Source organism: Hyaena hyaena, unplaced genomic scaffold (genome assembly GCF_003009895.1).
Source record: "Hyaena hyaena isolate Hyena2069 unplaced genomic scaffold, ASM300989v1 scaffold_126, whole genome shotgun sequence".
Lineage (NCBI taxonomy): Eukaryota > Metazoa > Chordata > Mammalia > Carnivora > Hyaenidae > Hyaena > Hyaena hyaena.
Window position 1 is genome coordinate 731924 of NW_024080759.1, and position 20910 is coordinate 752833.

At 38.7% G+C, this 20910-nt stretch overlaps 1 protein-coding gene across 2 annotated transcripts in view; it reads left to right on the top strand.

Moving 5' to 3' along the window:
- The window catches only part of ITGB6 (integrin subunit beta 6), a 77401-nt gene that overhangs the window by 23473 nt on the left and 33018 nt on the right, over positions 1-20910 (top strand). For both annotated transcript variants that reach the window (XM_039237547.1, XM_039237548.1), the window contains one exon: positions 18810-18899. In XM_039237547.1, coding sequence (XP_039093478.1) covers positions 18810-18899 — 90 coding nt within the window. The remainder of the gene's footprint in view (positions 1-18809; positions 18900-20910) is intronic.

Here is a 20910-nt window from a genome sequence, read left to right on the forward strand (position 1 = left end):
TAATGGCTTGTGTTGCCTTTCCATTTAAATCTCTTAGAAGGAGCCCTATGTGAGGAGCCCCAGTGCAACCTGATGCTTGGATAACTGTAAAAGAAGGGATATAACTACTAAAGAATCACTGAAAAATAAAACCAGTGACAGGACAAATAAAGCAACTACCTGGTTAGATCTAATGGAAATTCCAAAAGGCAATTTGCTTGCCCCAGTTCTGTGTTAAGCACAGCTATGTGCACACACTCTAAGCACAGGATGGCTCCGATTCAAGGGTGGCCTGTCTTGCAGCAAATATGATTTATGTTGCCCATTCATGGAATGCAGGAAAAATTATTGGTTTTTGTTTTTGTTTTTGTTTTTTAATTTTGGTGAGATGCTCTGAACTATCCAGATGGGCAGTGTTGCTGTGCCTTCTGGCAACAAAGAAGAACACACAATGGAAAGGATAAAGTAAGCAGTTTTGCCTTCAGTTCAATATGACTGCAGTGTACACCCCAGACTCTAGCAAACAGATGATTTTGAACAAACTTATTATTATGAATAGTTGCCTGTTCATCCAATTATAGGGTTCAAAAGATAATGATAGATAATAGACTGAGCAGTAGGTAGTATATTACATTCTAGTGCTAAATACCATTTTGAATCAGGATTCAATTACCCAAGCTTAAATTTATTTTTAAATCTCCTCTGTTGTTTTCAAATGTTTACTGTTAATTTACATTAAGATAGTATTGGGTTACCAAAGCCCCATTGTCTCATTTGACTAGTCTGTCCTTCCTAGTGAGATATTGAGATAAAAAGCAATTGAATTAGCATTCTTAACTACATTGTTAAATCATATTATTAATCACCTGGGATTATTTACAAGACTTTAAAATATTCTAATCCTTCAAAATGTTTACATCTGGCTGGAAAATATGAGTTTTGTGAAGTTGATAATGATAATTATTATATAACCTAGTATTTATAATGAAATTAGAAAGTAAACAAGACATATTAATAATAAACATGTCCAGTTTAGTTGCTAACATCTATGATGGCTAATTGATATCCTTATTGTTATTAGAACAGAGTGATTTATCTAAAGCCTAAGGACAGGACACCCATGCAGAGGTTTTGTTTGTTTGTTTGTTTTTTGAGAGAGACAGAGTCCAAGTGGGGAAGAGGCAGAGAGAGAGGGAGACACAGAATCTGAAGTAGGCTCCAGGCTGTCCCAACTGAGCATGACACAGGGGTCGAACCCAGGAACCATGAAATATGACCTAGGCCGAAGTCTGATGCTTAACCTCCTGAGCCACCCAGGTGCCCCACCCATGCAGGTTTTAATACCACCAAAGGGCCCTTCCCTCTGGAAGTGAAAAGCCCTCAATTATCACCTGTTTGAGGAAAATGGTGGGTTTTGTTCATCTTTCTGTTTAGGCTATTTCTAGATACACAATAGATTTTCATCTTTAGTCAATTTGGGTCAAAGTTTCTAAATAGTAATTTGGAATTTTGTGTGACAAATACCTACCAAAGTTGAGGGAGCCCATGTACAAGAGCAGGTAGGGGTGAACTGACCCAGAGCTATAGTCATTTGCAGCCCTGGCTGCCCCCTCCTCCACCTCTTCCACTTTGGACCCAGATGGCACCAGAGGAAAGAAACGCCTGGGACCAACCTGTTGGATAAGTTCAAGAACCTTCCCGCTAGGCCATAAAAGGAAACCCCCTGAGCAGTTACCCCTATTTGCTGGTCATTGTTATCTAAGAATCAGCATAAAGAGTAGACACAACATGCTATGAGCCTGATGTTTTTGTGAGGCTTGTGAATATAATCTATAATATACATGTTTCAATTTTTCAAGATCAATAACCCAGTTTTTATTTCAGCCCTTCTTTCCTTTTTTTGCTTATCTTTTGAGTTTTTCACTGACACAAGAGAGTTGAAAGGAGGCAGAGAATTGAAGAGGGAGATAAAACAAAAACTGGGCCCTTTTTGCTCTATGATATCCTGTTCTATTATTGTTTTGTTTTATAATGTTCACTATTGGAAAAGAACAAAACAATTTTGCTGTGATGAAAATCCCTTTTTCTCTGGCCTCAGTTTTGACAAAATAAAAGAACTACTCCAGCCTTAGTAGTCAGTGACTCTGAACCCACAGAAGGAAAATCACGATGAATTCCAATGATCTATGCACAAAGTTTAGCTAGTCACAATATAGCTAATTTTTAGGCATGTAGGGAAAAAATTGTTCTTTATCCTATCAACTCTATCTTGTAATGAAGTATTCCAAATTTATGCTTTCAGTGAAAATAAAATCATCTAGGAATGAAAGAGAACTTTTGGATTATGAGAAATCCCCATACAGTTAACAAATTGCTCTTAATTCAAGTGTAATGGAAAAGGATTTTGATTTCTCTTCAATTGATTGTATCTGAGAATAAGACTGAGGAGAGCCAGCCTACACTTTCCTCATTAATGAAAACAGCTCTTAGAGAGGGAAGATTTGGAAATAAAACCTATGTCCTCAGATTATCAGTGCAAAGTTGTTAGAAGCATTTTCCAGACTAATTAATAAATCATAGCCATGAAAATCATCAGTAGTTACCCTTAGTTTACACAGAGTACTTTTCTTCTAAAGAACTGAGAGACTCATAATCCAGTAAATAAACACAAAGGTAAAACAAATTAGAGAAAGGAAGATTCAGACTTAAAGTAGGGTTTTAATGAGATGCTCTATTAGGTCAGTCCATGAACAAATATAAAATGGAATTCCTTTTTTTTATAGTTTTTATTTATTTTTGAGACAGAGAGAGACAGAGCATGAGCGGGGGAGGGTCAGAGAGAGAGGGAAACACAGAATCTGAAACAGGATCCAGGCTCTGAACTGTCAGCACAGAACCCGATGTGGGGCTCAAACCCACTAACTGTGAGATCATGACCTGAGCTGAAGTCAGACCCTTAACTGAGCCACTCAGGTGCCCCTAAAATGGAATTTCTATACAAGGCTTAAATATTTCAAGATTTACACAACACTCAGAATGTCTAGCATATCTTTAGAACCAAGATGCTAACAAATGCATTCATTCATTCATCAAACATTTCTTTTTTTTTTTAAAAAAGCATTTCCTCATTTATTATTATTTTTTTAATGTTTTATTTATTTCTGAGAGAGTGAGAGATCGAGCGTGAGCAGGGGAGGATCAGAGAGTGAAGGAGATACAGAATCTGAAGCAGGCTCCAGGCTCTGAGCTAGCTGTCAGCACAGAGCCCGACATGGGACTCGAATGCATGAATCATGTGATCGTGACCTGAGCTGAAGTCGGATGCTTAACCAAGTGAGCCACCCAGGCACCCTTCATCAAACATTTCATGAGAACCTCCCTTGGTGTGTGAGAACAGGAGAGGATAAGACACAGCACCTGCCTTAAGAAGTCTCACAGAGCATTAATAGACTTGTAGACCAAAAATTTGCCTGAAGAACAGGATGAGGACATTTTAGAGGTTGTGTTCTGGAAACACACTCCAAGGCGGAGTTTTGATGAGAGGTCAGAGTTTTCATATCTCTCAATATTTTTACTTTTTCCTACTCACCATCTTTGTTTGAATGGGCAGCAAACAAATTGCCTATCATAAAACTAGCTTGTATGATAGTGTTGGACTAAGATTTTCGCTTTATAGCAGTGGAAAACCGAAAGCCAAAGATGTTATGTAACCATGACTATGAGAATCAATAGGGAAGGTTTGCTGAGGGCTTACTAGGTGGCAGCTTGGGGTTAAATATTTGAACTCATTTTATTATTTATTCTCCATTTTATGAACCCCAAATTAACCCAAATAGAATAAAAAAGTAAAAATTGAACCAAATAAAATAAATTAAAATAAATTTTTAAAAGAATAAAAGAAAAAATAAAGCAAGTTGCCTGTGTTAGTCTGGGATTTGAACCAAGGCACTTGCAGTCTACAGCCTCAATCACTGAGTTAAGTAACACTGTAACCTGGGCTGCTACACGGAAAGAACATGCCAGTTCCTGACTAGTAGACCACCAAAGAAGCGGCCTTTTAAACAAAGTAACCAACTTTGAAAGTCACTGAGTTGTAAAAGAGCAGAGCCTCAGGGTGGAGCAGAGCCGCCCGACAGATGAACAGATGAATAGGTGGAATTCTTAAAAATGGCAGAGTCCTTTAAAACCAGTGCACACTTCATCTAGGGCCCTTTACTGTTGCTGTTAATTTAGACAAATAGAGCAGTTTTAAAATGTGTGGACTTGAAAAAAAGAGACTGTTGGATTCTGAGTGGTAAAACCAGGCCACACAGCTAGGGAGCATCATGCCATTGACCAACACATCCTAAACAGCTACTGTCTATGGTAATTATCATCTGCGGTTCCACCCAAAGAGACAAATGGGGCACCTGGTCTAACAAAGGTTATAGGTTTTTATGATGACACACTTCAAGCACACAGAAAAAATAGAGTCATATAATGACACCCACATATCTACTGCCCAGCCTTCTCAAATCTTAACATTTTGCCACCATATTTGCTTCAGATTTTTTTAAAGAAATAAGACCTTCCAGATACAGTTTTCTGCTGTATACCTGGTGCCACTCTGATGCCATCCCCCTCTTTTCTTCCCTAGAAGTAACCAATGTCCTGGACTTAGTGTTTACATTCCCATCTTTTTTTTTTTTTTTTTTTTTTGGTACCATTAAAAAATATATAGATCTATAAGCAATTTGGCTTACTAGTTTAACTTCATGCTGTCCACATTACTTTTACAGTTTGTTTTTTGACTCAATGCTATGTTTGGGGGTAGAGTGTGATGGTAAAACACACATAACATAAATTTACCAATTTAACCATGTTTAAATACAGTTCTGTGACATTAAGTGCATTCATATTGTGGTGCTCAATGTTACGTTTTTGAGGCTTATCTACAGAGATACACATAACTGTACTCTACTCTGTTCACTGCCATGAATGGTCCGTCGAGTGTATACACTGTACTGTGTTCATTCTGTAGCTGGGAGCATGTGATCACTCCCAGTTGTGAAGCATTGCAAACGTCACACCCATGTACATGCTTGCACATGCATTCTCTATGGAGGATCCATGTCTAGAACTGAAGTCTCAAGATCATAAGAAATGGCATCTTTGACCCTCCTGGGTGTGTCCAAGCTCTTTCCAAAGTGGCTGCATCAGCTGCTCTCCTACCAACAGTGTGGGAGTATGGCCAAAGCCAAAGTCAAAAACAAACAAAAACAAAAACAAAACCCAAACAAACAAACAACATCATCTACTTTAAATTACTCTTTTTCTGATGACACAATTAATATATGTTATTTGCCCCAAAAGAGGTGGGGGAGGTGGATCCAGAAAAGCACAAAGCAGAAAATAAAGATCACTCATAAACTCACCACTCAGACACAGCTAACCATTCTTGACACTTTAAAATAAGTCTTCCCTTTTTTTTTTTTGCATGCCTTTACATATTTTAACATAATTGGCATCATACTGTACATATTAAGTAGGTTCAGATTTTTTGAATGAGTTTATACATTTACAGTCTTATAAAGGCATGAAAATTAAATTGTATTTAGTTATATGTCAAACAATCACTTTTATTGACAAGAATCACATTAGGTGAAATCAAGGTCATTCTACAATATTCCAAATCTGTTGTTGCCATACTTAGAGGGTGTCTGCTTTAAAATAAAAACAAACTTGCTCCCCTTCCAACAGGAGCCCCAGAATAGCCACAATTACTACATTTTTACGTTAACCACCAGGTTATGTTTTTTACATATTCAAATGATACTTTTTTATACATTCATGTGATAGCCTTAATAAGGACCAACAAATTACTTCCAGAATCCCTTTTCTTATTCCCTGAAAGTGGCTTTTTGGTGAGGACTCCAACATCTGTGAGCAAACTCAGTTTCTTCAAAGGAGCCTCTCCAAACCACAAAGTGCTCAAAGCTGTGTAATTGTTCTACTCTGTGCTTTCTCAGAGCCTCACAGAATTCGGGGACTCTTACTGAACTCAGGTACACATTTATCCCCTGAAGTCTTTCCTGTGCTTACTGTTGGCCACTCTGTCCATGTCTTTGAGGATGGCCCAAAGTATAGCAATGCTTAAAGGAAGTTCCCTTTGACTCAGATCACCACACACGAGTTTAACTACAACCAAGCACTCTCCACATGGCACAGCCTTTTACAGATAACACAGAGCATCAAGGCACGATGGACAAAGTAAACTGACAGTCTCTGGACATAGAAAAGTTTGGGAGTATTATGCATTTTAATTTCATGCCTAATTACCTGAAAGAGCCAAAAACATGCTACAAAGGGGTTACTATTAATTATAACATAGTTCAACATTTTGTTGCCTTTACGGTATGGTATTGCCTTTATGGTATAAACAAAAAAATTCTTGAAGTAGAATATTTTGTTGAGCTTGAACAGTTTGGGCACACTTTATTCATAAATTCACATACTTTTTCTATAAGATTGCCAGATTTAGCACATAAAAATACAGGGCATCCAATTTGAATTTCAAATAAGTAATATATAATTTTGTTAGTATGTTTCATGTAATATTAGGGCCTACAATTTTGAGAATATTACTAAAAAATAGTGTGTAGCAACAGAGAAAAATGAAAGAGGAGAGTGTGAGACCTTACGTCTATAGGATCTTCAGGAAAAACTCCTTTCAAAAGGTGATTATTAAAGCAGCAACCAAAAGGTTGAGACGTTTTCAAGAGGAGAAGGCATGAGCAAAGGCTCTGAGGCAACAAAGGACCCAGCACTCAATGTGTTTGAGAAACTGAAGAAAGGCTAGTGAGCCTGATGTGAGCTAGGATAGAAGAGGATGGAGTGAATAACATAGGCCAAAACTAGATACCTCAGTCTTGAAGGCCTAGGGAAGTAAGCATGCTCTTATTCCATGGGCATCAGGCATTCAAAAACACCACTTTTATTCTTGAGTACAGAATAGATGTCACAGGCATATGACCAGCTAAGGATTCCTTATGGGTTATGGGTGTACAGGTTTAAAGACATAACAACTAACTAAATAAATAAATGAATGAATAAATAAAAACTTTATTTTCCAAATTACCTCAGCCTTTCCTGGAAGCATCTGCTTGACAACAAGAATGGTATAGATAGACTACTCTGTCTTTCTTAAACATTAATGCTCATTAAAATCACCTAGGGAGCTTTCTAAAAAACCCAGTGCCCAGACCATAGCCTGATTTGAATAATTCAGTTTCTCTAAGGCTGAGTCCCAGGGCATCAGTGTTTTGTTTTGTTTTAAGCTCCTCTGGTGTCTCCAATAACTCAGGAAGCTTATTAAAACAGACTCTAGGGCTTCTGGATGGCTTACTTGGTTAAGCATCCCATTTTTTGGTTTCAGCTCAGGTCAGGATCTCATAGTTCTTGAGGTCAAGTCCTGCATCAGGCTCCATGCTGACAGCACAGAACCTTCTTGGGATTCTTTCTCTCCCTCTCTCTCTGACCATCCCCTGCTTGCATGCTCTCTTTCTATTTCTCTGTCTATCTCTCAGAAAAAAAAAAACAACAAAAACAAAAACAAAAAACACCAACTCTGATTCAGGTCTAGGATGGGGTCTGAGGTTTTGCATTTCTTCTTTTTTAAAAAAATTGAGATATAATTGACATATTACATTAGTCTTAATGTACAACAGAATGATCTTATAACTGGAAGTTTGTACTTTTTGACTCCCCTTACCCATTTCATTCCCCCACCATCCCATCTCTTCTCTGGCAACTACCAATGTGTTCTTTTTATCTGTGAGCTTACCATTTTTGCTTGTTTTATTTTGATTTGATCAAATCATATGGTTTTGTTTTTCACTTCCTGACTTATTTCACTTAGCATAATGCTCTCAAGGTCCATCCATATTGCTACAAATGACAAAATTCCTTTTTTATGGCCAAGTAATATTCCATCACATATATATATATATATATATATATACACACATATATATACACATATATATATACACATATATATACATACATATATATATTTTATATATTATGTACATGGTATATGTATATAAGCCACATCTTCTTTATCCATTCATCTGTGGAAGGGCACTTAGGTTGCTTCCATATCTTGGCCATTATAAATAATCCTGTAGTAAACATGGGAGTGCATATATCTTTTTGAATTAGTGTTTTCATTTTCTTTGAATAAAAAGTCAGAAGTGGAATTGCTGGATTATATGGTACAAATAAACCCACACACGTATAGTCAATTCATCTACGACAAAGGAGGCAAGAATATAGAGTAGGGAAAGTCTTTTCAGAAAAGAATGTTGTGACAACTGGACAGCCATGTGCAAAAGAATGAAACTAGACTATCTTCCACTACACACAAAAGTCAGCTCAAAGTGGATTCAAGATTTGAATGTAAGATCTGAAACCGTAAAACTCCTAGAAGACAGCATAGGTGGTAAGCTCCTTTATATTGGTCTTGGCAGTGATTTTTGGGATCTGACTCCAAAAGCAAAGGCAATACACAAAAGCAAAACTAAACAAATGGAACTACATCAAACTAAAAACCCTCTGTACGACAAAGGAAACTATCAACAAAATGAAAAGGCAACCTACTGAATGAGAGAAAATATTTGCAAATCATATATCCAATAAGCAGTTAATATCCAAAATATATAGAGAATTCATACAAGTCAATAGCGAAACAAACAAATGTAAACAATTTTTTAAAAATGGACAGAGGGCTTGAACAGACATTTTTCCAGAGAAGAGATGCAGATGGCCAACAGGCACATGAAAGGATACTCAACATCACTAATCAGAAAAATGAAAATCAAAACCACAGTGAGATATTGCCTCTCACCTTTTAGAATGGCTATCATCAAAAAGACGAGACTAACAAGTATTGGAAAGACTGTGGAGAAAAGGGAACCCTTCTGCACTGTTGGTGGAAATGTAAATTGATTCAGCCACTATGGAAAGCTAAATGGAGGGTCTTCAAAAAATTAAAAGTGAGATTTTGCATTTCCCACAAGCTTCAGATGCTGCTGCTGCTGCTACTGGTCCATCCACCACCCTTCTAGTAGCAAGGGCTGCTGATACCTCTACAGCAGTCCTTGTACGTACACCTGCTTTCTATTTTTTTGGCCCCCTTCCTTGTGTTCCTACTAGTCATCTTTCAGCGTTTTATTACCTGCCATTTGGTCTGCAAAGCACATAAGCTGCTACTGAACCCAAAATTGCTTCCCATTTTAAAAGAGCTTTCTAATGCTTTGGGACTTGCATTTGCCAACAAAGGTCTGCAATCCCTCTCAAAAAGCAGGGTAATCTTATTAAGGGACCATGTGAAGTATCCTCAGCAACAAATACTCAGTATAGCCTCTTTGTTCTCTAAGTCTCCATTCTCCAATGCCTCTCCGTGCATTTGTTTGTCTCAGAACAGTCATGCACGGTGGGTCCATTCGTCTTCCCTTATCACTCTGTCACTGCTGCCGAGCACTCGTTCAGCTGTGTGCTACAGCTTCTTGGCTGACAAGATAATTACATTCCAGGGCAGACTGGAAGAAAGACAGGTAGTGCTCAAAAGTTCTGAAGCCGACTACCTAGTCATTGCTGGTGCAGACTTCAAGATCAAGCACCTGATCTAATTAGCACACTCCCTTTGCTGCTTGCCTGACTGTGGAATGCTGACAATCGAAAGCCTGAAGGCAAAGCAGATATCATGCAACCCAGAGACAGACATTCAGGCTACCTTGTGCCAGAAACAATTACATATTCTTTTTGGAATCTTGGGTGTCCTAGTAACACAGTCAAGCCTGGGGGTAAACTTTTGCATAATACTGGGAGCCCTGCATTTACCGATAATGAACATGAGAACCAGCACTATGAAACCCCACAAGAATGAAAGACCTCACGGGAAGAAAGCCTTCTGATTGCCTTCAGAAGGACTTATTTCAGCAAACCCAGTTGTACCTCCCCTCAAAAAAAGAAGCACAGTGCACAATGAAAGCAAGGCTTCTTCAGCAAAGAGCTGTTTTCCTTTGACCAGATAAACACCACAATAGAGTCCCCCAGGACAAAAAATTTTTTTTTTTTGCTTCTATGCTTTTGCTACTTGCTACATTTTTTCAAGATGTAGTCTTTCCATTTTAAAGTGATTACAGCCTCAGTCCTTTTTCTTCCTTTCTTTTTGCTTTGGTAGGAAAATGTTCTATAACCTCAAAGCCACTATCTATAAATATAAGGCATTATTATTTCAACTTATAATGAGCCTCACCCTTGATGGCATTTGGCATTTGTGCCAGTTCCTGGCCTGATGCAGCAGGGACCTGGTGGAGCAGGGTGAGCTCTACTCTGGAGTCAAGATCTGTTTTTACCATTTATTAGCTCTGTGACCATCCAAGGTACTCACTTCTCCAAATAAATCTGAGGGTTTAAGGGTTAAACAAATCAAAAGAACCCTAGCAGAATGTAGTGGGCTGAACTGTGTCTTCACAAAAGATATGTTAAAATCCGGGGGGCCTGGGTGGCTTAGTCAGTTAAGCGTCCGACTTTCGCTTAGGTCATGATCTCGCGGTTCGTGGGTTTGAGCCCCGCGTCGGGCTCTGTGCTGACTGCCAGCTCAGAGCCTGGAGCCTGTTTCAGTCTGTGACTCCCTCTCTCTCTGACCCTCCCCTGTTCACGCTGTCTCTCTCTCTCTCCCTCTCTCTCCTAGAAATAAATAAAACATTAAAAAAAAAAAGATATGTTAAAATCCTAAAGCTTAGCACCTCAGAATCTGGTGTTATTTGGAAATAGGGTCTCACAGATGTAATTAGTTAAGATGAGGTCACACTTGAGCACAGTAGACCCTTAGTCCTATATGACTAGTGTCTTTTTAAGAAGACAAGACACCCAGAGATGGAGACACAGAAAAGATAATGCTATGGGATGATGGAGGTAGAGACTGGAGTGATGCATCTCCAAGCCAAAGAACACCAAGGTGTGCCAGCAACCACCGGAACCTGGGAAGAGTCAGGGACAGATTCTCCTCCACAGGTTTCAGAGGATGCATGTCCTGTGGATACCTTGATCTCAGATTTCAGGCCTCCAGACCTATGAGACAACACATTTCTGTTGAGTTAAGCCACCTACTTTGTGGTACAGTCTAACAGCAGCCTTGTGGAACTAAGACATTCCCTTATCTTAGACTGACTAACTAACCTCTCTCAGGCTCATGAATGTCATCACTGATCAGAACAGCCATTGCTGCGCACTTATCATCAGTGGCCTGGCTAAGAGATCTGATTCTAGAGCAGAGCATAGTAGGTGAATCCAGCTCTTTCTAGGCTGGATGACCTTGGGCAAGCTAACAAAATTCCTGGGCCTCAATATCTTACCAGTAAAACAGATAATAATAGTACCTAAACAAGAGCTTTTGGGAAGAATGAAAGAGATGGCACTGGGCAGGTACAAATGTTAGCTGTAGCTAACTCTAGTTAGATAATGGTGGACACAAGTGACATCTGGGGACCTTTAGGGCCATCTACATTGTAGGTTCATCACAGTAGAACAGAGAACTATATGAAATTGAGCTAAAGAGCAAGGTGGTCCCTTCCTTGTCCATTCCTGTCACTCCCCCAAGTCTGTCCCAGAATTCCCACAACAGATGCTCTAAGAGCCTTGGGTTTCTGAGAGGCTGGAGTCAAAAGGCAGGAGGTGCTCGGGGAAGTCAGGGGGCATGTGAGGATCTCTCCATCTCATTGTGTGGCTCCCTGGATTGGTGAAAGGAGTTCTGAGACCAGCACCTGGAGATGGAGAGAGATTTAGGAGGAGGCAGGCCATGCTGTGAATGCTGGGGAGGTTGCCAGTCTACACCTCCCCTGGGTCTGTCCCCAGGTAGAAAGAATCCAGGTAAGAACTAATTATTCCTGGTGGCCAAACACCTGAAAGATCTAAGACCCTTTAAGAATTATCAGTACTTTCTCCAATTTAAATGACATCTTGATGACCAGAAGCACCCTCCTAACAATAAGAATGAATGCCTCTCTATGTATTTGTTTGTCTCAGAGCTCTCATACATTGCGGGTTCATCTCTGTTGTGTGGTCATACCTGAAGTGGATAGGCTGGGTCATTTGATGTGCTCATGTTCAGCATTAGCAGCTACTGCCAGTTCTCCAAAGTAGTTGTGCCAGTGCAGACTCCCCTGGCAAGTGTTGAGAGCATCATAAGTTTGTTAAATCACAGCCATCCTACTGGGTGCACACTGGCATCTCTTTTTGGTTTTAATTTCTATTTCTCTAGTGATTGATGATTTTGAACAATTTGCCATACTCTTTTGCCACTTGCATGTCCATTTTTTTTCCGAATGTCTTTTCCTTGTGGATATGTAAGAGTTGTTTAGATATCCCAGTGCCAAATAAGATGTAAGTATTACTGATATTTTCTCCCATTCAACGGCTCCTTTTTACTCTCTTAAAGGCCTCTTTTCACAACAGAAATTCCTAAGTTTAAGTCCTATTTATCAATATTTTCCTTTATATAGATAGTGTTTTTGTGTCCTACTTAAGACATTTTTGTTACCCTTACGGCAATAAAGATATCTCCCCTGACTTCCATAGTAATAAAAGTCAGAATAGTGGTTAGCTTTTTAAGGGAGGGTAATGACTGAGAAGCATTACAAGGGGGGATTCCAGAGGGCTGCTTACTCTCTACTTCCTGATCTTGGTGTGGTTATACTTGGTTGTTTACTTTTTAAATACTCATTGAATTGTATACTTATTACTTGTATGCTGTGCATGTGTATTATACTGCCATTAAATTTTCTGAGAGAGAGAAAATGAATGAATAAGAGCTACTAATTGAAGATATACTAGGTAATGACTATGTATATATAGTGAGATATTAGAGAAAATATTTGTGGACACATTAGATATCATCATAGGTTCTCAATCTATACAAGCCAAACTTCTAGTGAATGTATTTTAGCAAACAAAACAAAACAAAAATTCGGTAAGTATCATTAATACCAGAAACACTGATGTTGATTAATAATATAATATTGAAAACCATCAATGCTGAGCATAAAGTCCCTCCATATTAATGAGGCTTCACAGAAAGAGTTAAACAAGCAGAGAGCCTAAAGAGAGAATTTGGTTTTATAAATTCTTTATTAAAATGCTGCTAGCAGAAATATGTCAAGCCAGCTTCTAGCTTCCCACCTTCTGATGAGGGGCATGAGTAGTGTGGTCTATATAAAATGGTGGCTCATGAGTCTCAGGTGGTGAAGAATCTTTAAGACCACAGCAGGAATGTTACAATAGTAGGACAGAAGGGCTGAGGAGAGTAACCATCCAAGGCAGAAACCCAATCAAGATGTCCAGCTAAGATACAGTTAATCCTAAACCATGTCTCAGAGCCTAAAGCTGGAGATGAGTGAATCCAATGGAAGTGCAGTCAACGCAAGAATGAAGGTCATATCAGGAATGTCCCTTCTAGCCCCAAAAATAGCCAAGTATCTGCCACGGTCCTTAGTCTGAGTCTCTTTGAAGAAAAAACCAACCAGTAGTCTGTCCATGGATAGCCGGGGTGGCAGGTGTGTGCCTGCATATTCCTCTGCTCTCAGCTGAATAGGGGTACACAGGTGACAGCTGAGTCTAGAAGCCAGACACCAAGAGACACTGACCTTGGAGACACTCCCCGAGAAGAGTCCAGGTGTGCACATGTGAACTTAGGCACTTTCCTCTGTATCTTTTGTTGCCTGCCCACTAAAACACCCCCTGTCTACTTCTTAGCATCCATCTTTGACAAGCAGGAGATTTCTAAGGAGCACATGCAGACTGTTGGAAAAATAAGAAATCTTTTTTAGAAAATAAAGTTATTGTCGAATTGGCCAACATACAGTGTATAAAGTATGCTCTTGGCTTTGGTGTAGATTCCCATGGCTCATCGTTAACATATAACACCCAGTGGTCATCCCAACAAGTGCCCTCCTAAATGCCCATCACCCATTTTCCCCTCTCCCCCCACCTCATCCACCCTCAGTTTGTTCTCTGTATTTAAGAGTCTCTTATGGTTTGCCTCCCTCCTTCTCCATTTGTTTTTTTTTTTAATTTTTTTTTTTAATGTTTTATTTATTTCTAGGAGAGAGAGAGAGAGACAGCGTGAACAGGGGAGGGTCAGAGAGAGAGGGAGTCACAGACTGAAACAGGCTCCAGGCTCTGAGCTGGCAGTCAGCACAGAGCCCGACGTGGGGCTCAAACCCACGAACTGCGAGATCATGACCTAAGCGAAAGTCGGACGCTTAACCCACTAAGCCACCCAGGCGCCCCCTCCTTCTCCATTTGTAACAATTGTCCCCCCTTCTATTCCCCATGGTCTTCTGTTAAATTTCTCAAGAGCTACTTATGAGTGAAAACATATGATATCTGTCTCCTTCTGACTGACTTATTTCACTCAGCATAACACCTTCCAGTTCCATCCATGTTGCTGCAAATGACACGATTTCATTCTTTCTCATTGCCAAGTAGTATTCCTTTGTATATATAAACCACATCTTCTTTATCCATTCATCTGTTGATGGACATTTAGGCTCTTTCCATAATGTGGCTATTGTTGTGCTGCTATAACACATTGGGGTACATGTGTCCCTATGAATCAGCACTCCTGTATGCCTTGGATACATTTCTAGTAGTGCTATTGCTGGATTGTAGGGTAATTCTATTTTTAATTTTTTGAGGAACCTCCACACTGTTTCCCAGAGTGGCTGCATTCCCAGCAGTTTGCATTCCCACAAACAGTGCAAGAGGGTTCCTGTTACTCCACATCCTCACCAGCATCTGTAGTTTCCTCACTTGTTCATTTCAGCCACTCTGACCAATGTGAGGTCATATGTCAGCATGGTTTTGATCTATATTTCCCTGAAGATAAGTGATGTTGAGTATCTTTTCATGTGTCTGTTGGCCATCTGGATGTCTTCTTTGGAAAAGTGTCTATTCATATCTTCTGCCCATTTCTTCACTGGATTATTAGTTTTTTTGGGTGTTGAATTTGGTAGGTTCTTAATAGAATTTGGATACTAACCCTTTATCCAAAATGTCATTTGCAAATATCTTTTCCCATTCTGTCAGTTGCCTTTTAGTTTTGTTGATTGTTTCCTTTGCAGTGCAGAAGCTTTCTATCTTGATGAGATCCCAATTGTTCATTTTTGTTTTTAATTCCCTTGACTTTGGAGATGTGTTGAGCAAGAAATTGCTGCAGCTGAGGTCAAAGATGTTGTTGCCTGGTTTCTTCTCTAGGGTTTTGATGGTTTCCTGTCTCTCATTTAGATCTTTCATCCATTTTGAGTTTATTTTTGTGTATGGTGTGAGAAAATGGTCTAGTTTCATTCTCCTGCATGTTGCTGTCCAGTTCTCCCAGCACCATTTGCTAAAAAGACTTTTTTTCATTGGATACTCTTTCCCACTTTGTCAAAGATTAGTTGGTTATACATTTGTGGGTCAATTCTGGATTCTCTATTCTATTACATAGGCCTATGTGTCTTTTTTTTTTGGTGCCAATACCATACTGTCTTGATGAGTACTGCTTTGTAGTAGAGGCTAAAGTCTGAGATTGTGATGACTCCCACTTTGGTTTTCTTCTTCAATATTACTTTGGCTATTTGGGGTCTTTTGTGGTTCCATACAAATTTTAGGATAGTTTGTTCTAGCTTTGAAAAGAATGCCGGTGCAATTTTGATTAGGACTGCATTGAAGGTGTAGATTGCTTGGGGGTAGTATTGACATTTTAACAATATTTATTCTTCCAATCCATGAGCATGGAATGTTTTTCCATTTCTTTGTGTCTTCTTCATGTTTTCTAAAGTTTTTAGCATACCGATCTTTTACATCTTTGGTTAAGTTTATTCCTGGGTATTTTATGGTTCTTGGTGCATAAGAAATCTTTGTTGAGATGGGGGCACAGTGAGCAAATAAATAGGGTTTGATGAAGGAAATTAAGAAAACCAAGGCAATCAGAAAAAGCCAACTTTGCAAACATGAATGAGAAAAGCAACCTCAGGAACTCCTGGGTGGCATGGTGGCAGGAGAGGGAGAAAGTCAATAATTAGGATAATCCATGGGCAGATAACAGGGAACTCAAGCCCAAAAAATTCAAGCCCAAGGAGTTGGCATTTCTAATTAGCTCATGAAACATCGTGTTTTTAGAGTTCACCATTTCTAATATCCAACAGTTATCTTTTATAGTCACAGCGCTATAATTTATCACATCCAGGCATGCAAAATCATCCTTTTTCTAACATTAAACATGTTTAATCAGAACAATTTATAATAGTACTTTAGGGCTTTGATGAAAGAAAGGCATTTGACACATGATATTTATAGTAATCATAATACTACAAGATTTAAAGTATAATTTTTTACAGTATTAGATCAGGAAACCAAATTGCCCATGTTTTTAGTTAATTATTTGTAATGCTTTTGGGAGGAATCAGCATCCAGAAATTAATTAATAGTTTTCCTATACACAATTGTCAGTGTTATCACAGGGTACCACTACTCGCTGCCAACTTCTTTATACCCTCACTCTGGTAGCAATCAGCAAATGCAATTAATGTTAAACCACTTGTCCTAATAGCCAAACCCCAAACGACATATCACATGCAGGATCATAATTATGCTTTGGGAAGTGGATGGATTTGGCTGTGTTAACCAAGAATTAACCCCAAATCTAGAGGCCACTTGAACTAGTGCTTGTGGAAAGTACCCTTTATACCTTGGCCTTGGAAAAACCAGGACATTTTTCAAGGCTAGCAGTTTTATGCAAAGCTAAGAGCCTTGAAATTCTTTTTTGAAAAGATCTAAACCTTTCTTTGTAAACCTTTAAAGTTTTCCTTTGCCTTGTCTTTTGGGACAAGTCAAATTTACACACATTCCAGCTCCACTTGAGTGAAATTCAAGATCCTATTTAGGTATTCGCTGTTAACCACAGGTCTCATGCTTCACGGCCCTTTTGACATGTGTTTATTTGAAAAGGTAAGTCAATGAACCGGTGCCTTTCTCATATTTGACAAGTTCTACCTGACTCAGGGAAACAGAGTGGGGCCCACCTTCAACTGGCAGTAATGTGGGGCACTTGGTAATAGGAGGAATGTTCCTCCCTGGTTTACTGTCCATGGTCCCTTCAATAATAAAACTCAAGGTCAAGGTAGAGTGACAACCACTACTTTTAAGAATTCAGATTTCCATCAACCTCAAACTTAACCACAATCAGAAACACAGAAATAAGTGGAATATTACAAACCCCACTAACTAAAAGCAGCACACACTTTCCATCCTGGAGGTGCAGAAATCTTGGACCTAACCCAGGTACCCACCTCTAGTAAGTACATCCTAGAACTTGTTGGTGTTGTGAAGTCGCCCTGGCTTCACTTGTTCCTCCCCTTGGCTCTCCTCAACCTGATCTATTGATTTAATATCACGATTATAATCAGTAATTATTATTAATTTGACTTACTTTTGTACATTTTCTAAGCTACTTAAATCTTCTTTGGAATAGGACAGAATATCATTATGTTTGAATGAGAAGAGGTGCCCTAAATCCTTCAGTCAAAACTTACTTTCTCTTTCTATGTACAATTTTAATAAATTCAGTCATCTGATTTCACAACACACAGCAACTCAGAAGACCACAGCTGACAAAGAGTGATTGTGTCTTCCTGATGTCACACATCATATTGAGCCTGCTTAATAGCTGTTGTTGAATGCAACAGTAAATGAATAAATGAGAAAAGTGGTAGGTGAGTGATACCTTACTGCTTAACAAGGAGAAGACAGAAACTATTTAAAAATAGATAAAAGAAGCAAAAATCAGAGCAGTTGGGGTCCACTTGGCATGAGTGTGATCTATCCATGATTTTAGAAGTCTTTGATTATATTGATAAGTATGACTGTTTCTTTAAGGAAAAAGTCCAAGTATGTTTGGGAACCTTTATTAGGAAGACAGATATGTACACTATACACTTTAGAAAACTTTACATTTGAAAATAGGGATTAAAACACAAAACTTAAGGGATGGGTAATTTTCAGCGGTCTGGAAAATTCCCTTCTTTGCAATGCATTTCCCTGGTCATGCTCGATACTTCCAGTGTGAATAAACTAATGTTGTGAGTTCTCCTCAGGTGGGAATGACATCTCAGAGAAGGATGTAAGTGGAGAATGCAGATGGTTTAGAGATAGGTTCTGACTGACTCAATCATGTTGAGGGGGAATTCAGTTCCAATCAACCCCAGCATCATGGTGACATGATGTTATTTATCACTAGGAAAGGGGGTTAACAGCAAGCATCCACATAACTTACTCCTTTTCTCCACCAAGCGATTGACAATTAAGACCCCGGGCTGAATGGCTTGCAGAGTGACCTGATGGCAGAGAGGAGCCAGGGTGGAACCTACGTTTCCATATCATTACAAAAAGAGAAGATAACTCTGGGTTGTATGCTCATAATATTTTGGAAAAAGGATGTTCCGCAAATGGAAGATGGTATTATTATTTGAGATTGACCCCTGTTGTGACATAAATCACAGCTTTAGATGAAGGCAACCTCAGACACTTGATATCCCCAATGGCACCTCTGGCCAGTTTAGTTCCCACTTGTATGCAGGAAGCAGAACCAGGCAGGGCTACAGTTTCAGGAGAAACACTCATTTATTATCAGGATCCTGTTTCCCCCAGCCAGTTAAATAGAGGTGATCTCAACCAGCAGGCTAAAACCCACAGTTAGTGTTTCTTGATCACCGTGAGCAGACTGACTTATTCTTTTTTGTTTACAGAATTATGCAAAACTCATTCCTGGAGCTACAGTAGGGCTACTTCAGAAGGACTCTGGAAATATTCTCCAGTTGATCATCTCGGCTTATGAAGTATGATATTTTACTGTTGGCTTTTTTTCCTTTCCTTTTTTTAAATTTCTGTTTTGGTATTTAAAAACTCATGTGTTTTAGGCAGTTAAGTGCATTCTGATTTGTTAGTAGAGAGAGTACTTATCCAAAGAAAATCTCTCTGTGTTAATGTGCAGCCAAAATATAAATGTTGTTCACCTTATTTGCAGATATTCTTCCTGAAAGGTGAGGCAGAAGGTAGAGAAATCATAACCTGATCATAAAGTTAAGGTTATTTTTATAATAATAACCAATAGCAGCACTGTCACTTGCAAAATTTTAATTCTATTGAAAAGAGTCAGTGAGCCCTATAATTAAGCTCCCCTTTTCTCTACCTGAAAAAAAATTAATCTGAAATACCAATGAGTAATAGGACTATGTGGAGAACTAACTCCACAGGCTTAATGAGACCACCTCATAACTCAAGGAAAAGAAAAAAGACACAAAAGCATATCAGGAACACCACTTCATCGATTCTTCCCTTTTGAGAACCAGGAAATTCTTCATTTTTATGGATATATATGTAGAGAGATATAGACAGATATATATACGTATATGTATATATGTATATAGACATATGTAGACATATATATATATATATATATATATATATACACACACACACACACACACAGAGAAAGAGAGAGACATAATTTTCTTTTTTTGCCTGGACTTTGGAAAATAGTACCTAAGGACAGCACTCCTCTCTTAAATAAAATACATAGCTATGGGATTTCTATGTTCTCTTGCTTTGTCCCCATTTCATAATTCAATTAATCAATAGTAGATGGCCAGTTACCAGCCCTTTTTTATTTTGGTTCCTAAATATCATTCCCCATTTTTGCCTTCACTTCCATAGAAAAGAACATACATATGCATGTGCACACACACACACACACACACACACGAAAATGAAGCTTTAAATTAGGACAGAAATGATGGAGCACTTGGGTGGCTCAATCAGCTGAGCGTCTGACTCTTGATTTCGACTCAGGTCATGATCCCAGGGTCGTGGGATTGAGCCCTGTGTCAGCGCAACAGATGTGTCCATCAAAATTATAGAATGAGATGCTTTTTGTTTTTTTCACTTTTATCCTCAGAAACTTCAGTTTTCCTAGCTCACATCAAAAATTAACTACCACATTAGCTCAGGCTTGAAATTCTTCCAGATGGGAAAGCTTGTCAACAAAATACTATGAAAACCTTCCTCCCTCTTCTGCAGCAATTAAAGTTTTAATGTGTAGAATCTGATAAAATCACATAGCCTTCCTCCATGCATTAGAACACACTCCATTTTCTCAAAAGCATTGGCCACTAACATCTTCAAAGGAACTAAGCAAATGAGAAAACTATAAATGTCAAAACATTTCTCCCTCTTATTTGACCAGCCCCTTCTGTGCTCTGTCAGGGGTTTTATCACTTTGTAGTCCCAAGTCGCTCACATCACTTACAGGGTGGTTAAATCAAGGCATCAAACATTTGAAGTGAATCTCATTTTACTGTCTCAAAAATATAAAGAAGTGTCTATTATTCTCATACTATAGAATCTTGCTCTGGAGTTGTTATTATAACTTCATGACTCACTGAATGACGTATGCAATAAATTTTGGCACTAGTTCAAATTATTTTTCTAGTCTGTTATTTTTAATGTATTCGACAAGGACTTTAAAATATGAGGATCCATTGAGTGGATTTCTTTCCAGTCTATAAAAAGAGAGAAAGGAAAGAGGATAGACTGAGAGAAAAGATAAAACACTTCTGACTAACTTCTAGTGGGGCAGAGCTACACAATTTGAGTTTATAACGAGTGACTACAAACTGCAGCTCAGTATTTCACAGTGCCATAGTGACACGAAAGCCCTTAAACACCAGATGTGTATTCATCTGACCATCATTCACTTATTTTCTGCCTTCCTTAACCACCTGATAGAAGCTACTGAAATATCAGCTCTCCCAAGGGTAAGTTTTTCTATTTAGGCTCCAGAAGGCAAAT